General features: G+C 43.3%; 1 protein-coding gene across 1 annotated transcript in view; it reads left to right on the top strand.

The window, feature by feature from the left end:
• adarb2 (adenosine deaminase RNA specific B2 (inactive)) overlaps window positions 1–12,553 on the top strand; it is a 266,657-nt gene extending 254,104 nt beyond the window's left edge. The window contains exons 9-10 of the mRNA XM_050057205.1: window positions 3,325–3,506; window positions 7,301–12,553. Coding sequence (XP_049913162.1) covers window positions 3,325–3,506; window positions 7,301–7,477 — 359 coding nt within the window. The 3' untranslated portion in view covers window positions 7,478–12,553. The remainder of the gene's footprint in view (window positions 1–3,324; window positions 3,507–7,300) is intronic.
• Window positions 12,554–12,559: the final 6 nt, after the last annotated feature.

The raw sequence follows: 12,559 nt of genomic DNA, 5'->3' as shown, positions 1-12,559 counted from the left end.
CTGTCAGACTTCGTGACCCTAGATGCTACATGTTAATGTCTCTGGCACTATGACACAAATTTCACCCGATGTTGTCTCAGTTTTATCAGCAGTAAATAAAAACACATCTGTGATTAATTACAATGCAGCATATTGTGCTGTAATTAATAGTATAACACCTTCCATCAGACAGTTTATTATGTTCAGAGGAAGAAACAGAAGTCAGCTGTTAGCTCCCCGGGCAAACCAATGACTGTATATAAAGATGGACAACATGTCTCCACTTCTTAACACTGAATATAAATGAAGGCAAAGTATCCCAGATTTCGTCGCTGCATTCTTGCGCTAGTGACGTTTCTTGGAGCCAGAGTCTGCCCGGAAACGATCTCCAAGGTATCGAGTTCCCACCGTTCGTCCAATCAACACTTTACCATCCATCAGCATGATCAGAATTACTGAAAAAGACAGAAACCATTGTTGGGAGAAATGTATTTGACATGTACTTCAATCTTTTAGCTTGGTCCCATGGTTTAGTTCATAACATATGCTGCAGCCAGCCACCAGGGGGCGATGACAGTGTTTTGGCTTCACTCTTGGGGAGTTCTTATATCGTCAATCTTTATTAGACAGTCTATGTGGCACACAATGAGCAATTTGCTCCTTTCTTTAATTTGTTTTAATTATTAATAGTTTGACAGTTTGGGAAATACACTTATTTGCTGGTCAAGAGCTTAGCTAGCTAGCTTAGCTAACCTCAGCATAAGTACCAGAAAAAGAAGGAAAAGGCCAGCTTGGCTCTGCCCAATGGTACTGTAACAGAACTCACCCACCAGAGGCTCCAAGTCTAATAATTATAACTCTATTTGTTTAATTTGTACAGAAGCTGAAGTGAATAAACAACAAGTTGTGGTTTACAGGTGGTTACAGAATGTTTTAGTCTGTTTCTGCGCGATGACGAAAACACACCAAGCAGGGGCGTAGTGTGGCTCGCTGTCAATATTACATTTTCAGTGACATGTTCACATGTTTTAGGCAGGAAAAAATTCTTTGTAACATAGGTCAACATGTCACAGAATGCATAGGACTCTGTTTACTGATTGGCTGTCGGTATTCTCTGGCTGCATTTCGCCACTAAAAGTTGTCCACAACTATCCACAACTTTTAGTTTGGCTGGACTTCGTTGCAGAATCAAACAGCTGCACCCTTGAGCAGCTGCCACAGCTTTCCATATTGCATCGCAGCTCAACGCAGGCTGCACTTCAGCACTGCTTGGTGTGTTTTGTGGTATAGAGCTCGTAAGTCACGCCCCTTCCGGTAGACCCCCATCGGACCTCTAGGCTCGGAAAATATGAATGGGAGTCAATGGAGAGAAAATTATTATTTTCTGGTACCAGTCATTAAATGCCTTGGATTACACAAATGTTTTGTGTGGGTCTAAATAATATTTTTTCATGTTAAGAGTTTGACAGTTTATTGTATGATTCTTCAATTAAAAGCTGTGGAAACAACGTAATGAGAAAGACTACATGTCGCCTATGTGATGTCACGTCATCACACTTTCCCTCCACTTCTCAACTCACAGTGCTGCTGCTGCGTCTTCTGCCACGATCTACGGAGCCATTAGATCAAGATGCCAGTGTGCTGAAACTTTCCACATGTCCAGACTTGTAGTGGTTTTCACCACGCTTAAGGCTTTTGTCCTCTCCTTGGAAGAAGGCAGTGAAGTGTACCAGAGACACAGCCATGTTCCGAGTGCGAGTGGTGATGTATATCATATGCGTCGAGCGCAGCAAAGAGCTGTAGTCCACAAAGCGCTCTCACACAAAACCTAACAGTATCAAACTTCTTCCCGTTAAATTGTAGCCTTCTTTGCACGAAAAAATATATTAAAAATTCACAAACAACATATGTGAAATTCATGGCACAATTCGAACGGGACCAGAAAATAATTTTCATCTAGCCATTGAAATACATTATGAGAAATTGATTTTAAAGGTCCCATGTACCGGACACACGCAACTTACGAGCTCTATAAGAGGTGCTTGCAGGTAGATTTTGTCATCTTCAGACAAAGCCAAGCTAGCTGTTCCCCCAGTTCAGTCTGTATGCTAAGAGAAGCTAAACAGCTGCTAGCTAGCTTCGTATTTACAGTACAGACGCGAATGACCTTAAGTTTCTCATCTAACTCTGCAAGATTGGGAATAAGCATAATTTTTAATATGCTGAAGTAAGCCTTCAATTTGTAGTGGTGAGAGTTGTTTTATGGGTAATCTCAGAAACATTTTTGCAGCGAACTTAACATCTGGGACAATCTATCTTCATTGTTACTGTAAAAATAAATACAAATATTAGCGTCTTTATTACTGCTGGGAACTTCTGGGAGACCTGTTTCTTCATGTCATCCAAACAGTCTGGGGCTCAGCATCTTCTCCTGCTTCAGGCAGTACAGTTGGATGTTTTTTAAGACATAAATCACAAATTCTCCATTTCCTTACCCAGAATATACTGGTAAACTGGCTCCTATGAAACACCCACTGTGGCCTCTAAAGGACATATTTGCCCTGAGCCCTCATTCGTTTCTCACCCCGCTGTCAGCTCAGTTTCTGCCACAGGCCTGGCACCTCTGCCAGCACCCGTGTTCTTGATGCAAACAGCTAATTCTCGACATGGAACCTAATGTGACAGCCACTCACCTCCACTTTACCTCTACCTCTGTCTCTTTTTCTCTTTTCTCGGCTTATCGCTTTGTGTGCTTTGCTAGCGAGGCTAATTATTTCAGAGAGAGAAGGTGGAGAGGGCGGGACAGGGAGATAGACAGTCCGGTGTAGCGGAGGGTTGATCTTTGTGACTGGAGTTAATATTTATGCCGTACATAGCTGGCAACACTCAAACACCGTTAACTGCTGGAACTCAAGAGCAGACAAGCACTCATACAAAGGCAGGAACAAGTTGCTTATATGCTCAATGGCCCTCCTGTTCCAACCTCTCTCCCCCTCTCTCTGAGGGTGTATCAAAGCTCCATATAAACAGCCATGCAGTTTCAGGGCCAGGTTGACTTGGCTTTTTGCAGCGCTGCAAAACTTTATGTCTGCCATTAGCCTCCAGGCGAGAGCGAGGGAAGGGTGAAGGAAGGTTAAACGAAACAACAAAGAGGAGGTTTGACGGGAAAATTGCAAATTTCCACTCAGGTACTTGTTTTAATCACAGGTGTTTTACATTATTAAACACTTTAATGAAATGTTTTGTTTTACACATTTGGGTCACCTATGGGGGAATACCTTGAATGTAATGACGATTAAACCCACCTGAAGTCAGTCTGTTTCCCCTGTGTTGTCTCCCCTGTAGGGCTGAGCAGTGCTGAGTATCAGCAGCCGGGGAAGGCCTCGTGTGTGAGTGTCAACTGGACGCTGGGTGACACACAGTTGGAGGTGGTCAACACGGCCACGGGACGGAGACGGGACTCAGGGACACCATCGCGTCTCTGCAAGCACGCACTGTTCACCCGCTGGAACAGACTTTACCGCAAGGTGAGGGCAGAAGGGGCTCAACTAGATTTATCAGTGGGGACAGAATCTATGACATTAGAGAAAATCTAATTATTGTGTTAGTCTGACTCAAACCAGACTTTTAAAATACATGTGAACACGTTAGTCTGACTAAAACCGTACTAAATCATATCCCTCAAAGTCAGACTAACACACCCAGATAATGTGATTGGGAGTCGAGTTACTGCAGGTATACAGACAATCGGACCCAAACTGGCCTAGGCGCTCTGTGCATGTCCCACAGTTTCTGCCCCAGGCTTTGACCCGAAAGCATTAAATGTGCAACAGAAGAAGAAGCTGATAACTGCATGGTGAAATCTACATCCAGAGCTTTGCGTTTTTGGATGGACAAGGAGACACAGTTCATGCTGTGTCTCCTTGAAGAGAAGCTGAAGCTGAAGAGTTGTCCACCGTGGTACCAGATTGCTGCTAGCTAACCATGGCTAACTTGTGTGTCGATTGTTTTGTCTGTGACACAATAGGTCAACCGCTAAAAGGTCCAATACTAACAAGCTGAAAGGGGGCATATCGCCACCTATTGTAGTGGAAATGGTTTCCCGTCCCATGCTTGTACACTGGCACAATGACAGTAGTCCAATTAAATGGCCTAGTCGAGCTGTAACCGAAGCTTGACTTAACTGTGCATGTAAACGTACTTAATGTCATGGGTCATGAGTACGGTTGTAACAAAACCAAAATCTCACAGTAAGATCTCACTACGATAAAAATTCCATGATATGATATTTATCACAAAAATAAAAAACAAAGAAAAATGTGTTTTTTCATTAATTATCCGTAATCACTTATCCTGTTGAGGGTCACGGGGGGCTGGAGCCTATCTTAGCTGACATTGGGCGAGACGCTGACACATAGAGACAGACAACATTCACACTCACATTCACACCTACGGACAATTTAGAGTCACCAATTAACCTGCATGTCTTTGGACTGTGGGAGGAAACTGGAGCACCTGGAGGAAACCCACACTGACACAGGGAGAACATGCAAACTCTGCACAGAAGAAAAATGACAAGTTGAAAAAATGTCCTCTATTAAATTACAAATCGGATGTGTTTATTCGATATTTTCTCATTGTGTCTGAGCCGTCTTTTCTTGACAGGTATTATTACGCCCTCTGCTGTTCAAACAAAAACAATACAATCAGGGCTTGACATTAAGCTTTTAAAAAGAACATTAATGATAAAATCACTAGGGATTTAGACAGTTACTATAATATTTTAACATGCAAAACATACAGTTAAAGAGAGAACAATTAAGTGGCTGGGACAGTTCTACCCTAAACATCATTTAATTGCCTGTTTTGCCTGACACTTGGCCAGTTTTAGGTGGTTGGAGAAACACATTAGGCCAAAAACAAGGTGGTCATTTGTTATTTCATTATGCAGTGTGTTTGAGATTAAAGCTGGCACACTGTCAGACTGACAGACTCAACAGGCATCATGGAAAGCTAAGGGATGGCTAACAACAACATATCAAATTGGTAATTGGATGAATAATCACAAAAGACACTCACGGTTGGATTTATCATTAAGGAACTACTTTACAAAGTCTTCAAAGAGACACCGCGCAGTTTAGGGTTGGATAACAACACATCTGAGAGGGATATAATTGCATCTGAGCCCTCGTTGGGACAGCACGATGGTTAGCTTCCTCTCTTATGTCAAACCCTGACAATGTCAGACAAGGAGGGATAGTAGATCTCAGCTATACTAGCGGAGTAATCATGGTAGATTTTGTCACAGTCCCACGAAGGTATCAAGACATTGTTTTATTGCGATATGAAATTCGATATATCGTTACATCCCTAGTCATGATGATTGTAGTATTTAGAGCCATCTGTCTGGTGGTGCAATGGTTAGCGTTGTCGCCTCACAGCAAGAGGGTTGCTGGTTCGAGCCCAGGGCAGTGGAGCCCTTTTGTGCGGGGTTTGCATGTTCTCCCCCCGTCAGCGTGGGTTTCCTCCAGGTGCTCCGGCTTCCTCCCACAGTCCAAAGACATGCAGGTTAATTGGTGACTCTAAACTGTCTGTAGGTGTGAATGTGAGTGTGACTGGTTGTCTGTCTCTATGTGTCAGCCCTGTGATAGTCTGGTGACCTGTCCAGGGTGAACCCTGCCTTTCGCTCATTGTCAGTGGGGATAGACTCCAAGGATAAGCGGTTATGGAAAATGAATGAATGAATTATTATTATTTTTGGGGAAGCATTTTAGCTGTCATTAGACAGCATGGTTGAGAGGGGACAGGAAAGAGAGTCCTGGAACCAGAGATGTTGATTTGCCCATAAACTGCAGAGGTGCCCCAAAACAAAGTTAAGATAATTAAAACTGATGGCCATAACCCAGTGTTAAATTACCCAGGTTACTGTGTGTTTTTGTGTTGGGGAACACTCAGCGTATTATTACAAGAAATATAAAGTTACAGCCGTTACATACTGACAGAACCAGCGGCTCCTGTCACCCTATAGACTTTTCTCACAGCAGACATTTTGACTTTTGGTAGAAAAAGCACAGCTGCAACATTAATGATAGCTCTGTTCCATTTACGAATACCAGCATGCACAATACAAAGGGCACCGGCACAACTCAATGGAATACAGGCACTACACATATTATTAATTACACTATGCTTTGCTTCTTATGACACATCAAAATATGCGCTGCGAAAAACTCCTACTAATATAAATGTTAATGAAAAACCACCTTCCACAGTGTATCTTTTACTTGTTGAAAAAATATTATGATGTACTGTTTAATTAATCTGAGCTGAAACAATAGTCACATTCCGTATGAATAAATTTCACCACTCCACTCGCTCTCCCTGTAAATGCTCCTCTGCTGGAAAACAAGCTGCATTGTCAAAAACAATATGCAATCCCTCGCCATCAGGAGTCACATGCAGGCGCGTACACGGGGTAATACAGAAACATTAACTGTAGAGATGTACGCCAACAGCCGCTCAGTTAAAAAGCACAGACACGTGTATTAAAATCAGAGTCCCAGAGCGCTGTGGCTGCAGGTGAGCGCTCTGCAGAGGACATGTGGAATTTCCTCTCCCACCGTAGATAAATTTGTCGGCTCGGCAACATCTGCTCTCTATGCGGCTTATCAAAAACTGGCAGCTCGGATCTTTAACGTCAGCACACAGACCCGCTGCACTTTCATTTCCATTCTGAAACTTTATGTAACAGACACTGCCTGCATCGCCAAATGGCGGCCGTTAAAGCATAATGACTATGAAACCATAATTATTTGGAGAAGTACTCGAGGAGGCCCCCACCCTAAGTGCTCCCTGCGCGCCGTATATAAGGGCCACGCAAGAGCAGTCGCACTAATCTGCAAAAGAAACTTTTGCTCTCTCCCCCTCTCTCCCCACTTGTCTCTCCGCCGATCTTCATTGTTTCCCCTCGCGACAATAGGAATGCACAAAAAGCACAGAGAATGTTCAATTGCTTGTGAAATTTAAATGGGGAGATTACACAGCTGTTGAAGCCCCCCCACCACCCCACCGCCCCACCGCCTCCCAACCCCACCCAAATGCATTTGTGCCGGCTCATTCGTTTTGTTTTGCTCGCTCTTCTTTTTCTTCTCTTTCCCCCCCTTCATGAAACCTTTAGCCTCTGTGCCCCGGCTTTATTCCCCTCTCTGTTTTCCCTCCCTATCTTCGTGTCTGTCTCTGTCTCTGTCTCTGTGTCGCTTTTATCTGACTCTCTGTCTGTCTTTCTTCTTCTCTTTCTCCTCTGCCTGCTCACTCTCTTCAGTCGGGGATCCACTTGTCCAGCTCAGCGGACCGCCAGCTCATGTACTGCGAGGCCAAGATGGCGGCACGTCCTTACCAGACAGTGAAGCAGCAGTGGTTCAAATACCTGCAGGAAACAGGCCTCGGTACCTGGGTCAAGAAACCGCCAGAGCAGGAACAGTTCCTGCTGTCCGTCTGAGAAAATGTGCGTGTGTGTGTGTGTGCGCGCGTGTGTGTAAGTGAGACAGAGAAAGAGTGTTTGTTTAACCTTTATTTTTTTAGGGTAAGATGACTCTATGCTCTTTACCAACATCCTGCTTCATACCTGGAAGTGTCCCACAGCAACCTCTAAACTCAAGGCTATCACCACCGTGTGTGTGTGTGTGTCATTCTGGATGTGCCACCCATCCGCCCCACAAGAAGCCTGACAAGACGAAGGTCAACTGGACGGCCTGAAAAGAAAACGGACACAAAAAAGATGGACTCTTTCTTTGACTCGCCCTCCTTTAAACGCACAAACATGCGCATTTAAGCAAACACACACCTAAATACCCTCCTCTCTGGCTGTCAAAGAAAGGGTGGGGTAACCTTGAGCAGAATGAAAGGCAGCCGCTATCTTGTCATCAGCTATTTCCGGGCCCCAAGGCTCCTGCTGAGGAGCAGAGCCACGGGGGAGAGAGACAGAGAGAGACAGAGAAAGAGGGAAAAAAAAGAGAGAGAGAGGTCCACGTCCAATTACCGGCCCTGTCAGGGTGACGGGTGATAGAGGAAGAGGAAGGGAAGCGATGGGAAGAGAGAGTGAGAAAAAGAGGACACACCATTGCTTTCAACCCGCCTCACCTTCCCTCTCTCATTTCTATCTTTGTCCTCCTTCTCTGACTCACCCTTTGACTCCTGACTTCCTTTTCCTTTTGTCTCCATCTCTCCCTCTTTGCCCTCTTTCCATTTTCTCCCGTCCTCCACCTATTTCCCTCACCTCCTCTTTGTCACTCTCTCCTCTGGGCTTGTGTCTACCCCCTCCACCCCTCCTGCCTTTCAAGCACAGCGGAGGTTAACACGACACGACGACAGGTTAATACACCCTCTTTTTTCCCTCCCATCCTCACCCCACTGGGTAGAGACAAGGAGAAGAATGGAGGCGAGGTACATAAATGCAGCCATTACAGCTTGCTTAAGTACAGGTGGAGGTGATGATGGAGGAAGGGGAGTGGTTGTCTGTTTCCTTTCTCTTTCATACTGATTTTATTTCCTTTCTCTTTCTGTGTTTTTCAACCTGGTTGACCTCAGTTCTCAGTCGCACTTGGCCAGTTTCTGTACATTTGAATCGAACCCTGTTGTCACCAATAAGAGCGACTTTCAGTCGTGACTCATTAGCGAGGCCTTGTTGACCTGATCGACTTGTGCTGTCTCTCTGTGGTCACGACCGCCCTGAAAAGATAATAGTCAAGGTGGCTTCAAGTTTTGTCAGCCCACACCCCCTCACTGTCAGCACTGTGGTCGACTTGAGGGACTTTATTTTGAAAGCCATTTTCCACACACTTAAACACACAAGCCTCACGTATGGATTAAAAATAAGCAAGGTGAATATGGACGTTCCCGATCACCACCATGTACATTTGTATCTCACAGTATTTTTTATGTCTTTGCATATTTCATGATGTGAGCAAACACACCGCGTGTGATTTTTTTAAGCAGCTAAGTGTTGATATTCATTGTGATCATGACTGTGTTGTTCTGTCATTGCTGTATTCTCTTCAAGGATTTTAGACGAGGCATCCAAACCAGCCACCAGCATGGCTCAGTCAGCAGTAAAATCCAAGTAGTGAGAGTGACATCTAGTGGTGCTTTTCTGTTGTTCTCCTCCCGTCCTGCTCCTTCTGAGCCCCTGCTCTGGCAGCATCATGTGCTCCAGTGAGGATACAGTACCTAAACAAACTGTTGACCGTCTGGCCGATTGAACTGTAGAATGAGACCTTCACTGGAGGTCAGTGTGTGAGGACGATGTTTTGAAACACACAGGCAGATTTACACAAGAGAGAACTTGACCCATATGTGACCTGCATTTTGCTTCCCATTCAATTCAGTCAGATTCTATACTTATTTAATAGCTCATTAGCAGGTCTAGGACAGTTATGTCATCGTGGGATCTCTAGGGGTCCTTGAGGTAATTCCAGGGGTCACCAGGAAAATGGGGAATCATTTATTTTCACTATTTTATCCACCACAGAGGACAGCCCGAGTCATAAGAGTGACTTTTCTGATCATAGGTTTCACTGTGGACAGCAACTATAATATTCTGGGCCCAGTTGTTCAGAAGTAATCTGATCCGATATCAGCCATGGGACAGGATCAGATCTTGACAGTGGGTTGTTCAAAAGAGAAAAAAAGTGGGATTAGATCATGTAATCCAGTCCTGGTTTTGATCTGGATCAGACCTTCAGTACAAATTGCTCAAAACTTCCTAGCAGGATTGGGATACTTTAAAAAACAAAAAAAACAAAAAAACAACAACAAGATTTTCCTGATCCCAGCAGAGGGGTGAATTTCAGAAACAAAAGTGTAATAAAATTTACATTTATACTTTGCACTTGATTCGTGTAACAGTTACTCCGAAGTAGACATCAGGCTACCTATTATGGCTGTCAGTACAGTGACATAAAAAAAAACCTACAAAAAAGGATGTTGTCCCATAAAATAATCCCCCAAATTTATAATCTCAACGATCACTGTCTTGTTCTCTTTGACAACACCTACGGAGATAAGTGGTAATTGCAGTGTGTTTGTTGACAGACTGCCTGCATTGTGATATGTCGTCCTATTTCAAGCACTGGTAATGCAGAGTTAGTAATCTTGAAAAGTTTGTGTCTGGATCAGGGTGATCCAGTCCAATGTTGCTTTGAAACACCAGCAAGTAGAATAGATGAGCCGATCCTGGATAGCAAAACATAGGATTTCCAAATCTGGATCATTCTTATCCACATTACATTTTCTGAGTAACAGGCCCCTCGTCTTAATTGAACCCAACAACCAAAATCTTCTCAGATGGAGGTCCCTGAAGGGCATCCATAACCTCATGGGTCATAATCTAGGGGTCCTTGACATGATAAAGGAGGGGACCACCAGTCTAGGTTCAGTCAGTACTGGCACAACTAATGAGCAGAAGGTTATTAGTGTTGCCCAGTTCTGCAACTGTAGAGCTCTACATTTTGTATCCATTGTTTTATGTAAGTTTTAAAGCCCCTGAATTATTATTGCATTACAAATTTGTAACTTAAAAGCATAAAGTTAAAGTTAGTACCAAAATTATTTATTGGGAAAACTCAGCTGCTCTGCTTCATGGTGGCTGTGTGGGTGTGGTTTGTTGAGATTTGATTGGCAGTGACCAAACAGCCCACCAACTGAGGTCAGATTCTGATTCAGTTGTGCCCAAATCCTGAGGTGACATCATCTCTTTCTAAATTAATCTCCACCAACTTTAAAAACCAGCAAAAAGAGTGCAGTGAAAACCACAAAAAAAAAAACAGAAAACTCTTGTGTAATACGAAAAACTGTTCCTGTTAGAAACTCATTGAGAAAACAGGGCCTTTGAATTATTTGTGTTTCTTTCAACAATGACAGTACGAGAAGTATTTTTAATATCTCATGTTTCATCAGTAGTTTTATGTCCCCTAGTGGTTTGCATGCTGTCTTAATTCATGAAAATGGCAAACTACAGTTTATTATATGTAAGTGGTACAACCAGATTAAGCTTTTACGGAACCCTTGGGCAAAAATTTGCTGTCGGGCCCCTGTTGATCCCCCTAACCAACAACCTTGGCCTGTGGCTGTTTTATGCCTGGTTCACACTACAAGATATCAGCCTGATTATAGCCTGATGCAGCGTCGTGTGGTGTCTGTATGGATAGTGAACGACAATGAGTGTCATGCATTATAATCCATCGTTTCATCTCGTGTAGATTGTCATAGTAGACGACAACCGACGCCACATCTGGGATGCCTCACGACTTTCCGATAGAAAGTCTTGCATGTTTGATTTTCTTTTTGTCGTTCACGACTGCTCCTGTCACAGCCGTCACTTTGACCAATAGAAACACAGAGCGATCTGCTGCCGTAGACAACTGTACGACAACAACACCCCAGGGTTTTTGATATCTCCTCTAGGGACGTTACTACACAGAGTAAAAAGGGAATAATGCTGGCGTGAAACAGTAGAGGCAATTTAGCAACCTGGTGAGTACTGCCATTAGCATCAAGCTAGCAAACAACGTTATTTCTTCATAATGGAGGATATAAAGGAATAAAATTAAAATGTAGTGGCGGGGCTTTTACTTACCTCAACTGCAGAGGGAACCAGCTTCATTTGAAACATACTACATTAGAAATAGCCCGTTATTTATTATTTCCTCTAAAAAATTCTACTTTTATATTTGATAAAGTTAATGCATTGCGCCGTCATTTCAAACTAACACTTCCTGTTTCTCTTTAAAATTAAAAGCCTCTTATAATTTCAGTTGAGAGAATCCCTTCATTTTCCAAAAAGGCTTTTATTGTGAAACATTTGCAGGAACTGGTTGTGGAGGATTCAGTAACTGTCAGAGTTTGCATGCCGTACTTCAAGTGTAGCTCCTGCCATCTGGTGGCGCTTTTTGTTACTACAACAAGATTTCAGCTGGCACATGCACAGATATAGTGACTGAAATAATAGTAATAATAATAAAAATAGGACGAGAATAACCCGATGACATCACACACGTCGTGAAAGATAGCCCAGCGTGTAGTCTGCCATGTCTGTCGGCAAAGCTCCGGCACGATTTTATGACTCCGCAATCGTCTAATCTGACATAGCGACTGTCGGAACGGACAAAAATGTTGTGTAGTGTGAACAAGGCATCAATATAAGAAAAGAAAACCCACTAGACGTCATTTTCTGGAGCTCATATTGTCTGACTCTTTGTTTACACTGGAGTTTGTGTAAATCTTGTCTGTGTGTATCATAACAGAGATCAAGTGTTTGTTTTCCACCAACATGTTTTGCGGATCTTAATTGTTTGAGTGGTCATCGTCTGCCTACAGTCCATAACTTCAGACATGACATGGTTTGTCGACGCAGGTAACAACATTCCTCATGGCTTCACCACGTGTTTCATAATGGCTGTATGAGCCATGAAAACAGATACACAGATTTATTTTGAGAGATAATAAATATAAGGCATGTCTGAATGGCAATATTGTATCCAAGAGTGTACATATGTAAAAAAAAAAAAGAAAAGGAAAAAAGATG

This window comes from Epinephelus moara, chromosome 11, assembly GCF_006386435.1.
Source record: "Epinephelus moara isolate mb chromosome 11, YSFRI_EMoa_1.0, whole genome shotgun sequence".
NCBI lineage: Eukaryota > Metazoa > Chordata > Actinopteri > Perciformes > Serranidae > Epinephelus > Epinephelus moara.
This window is presented reverse-complemented; position numbering and strand designations above follow the sequence as displayed.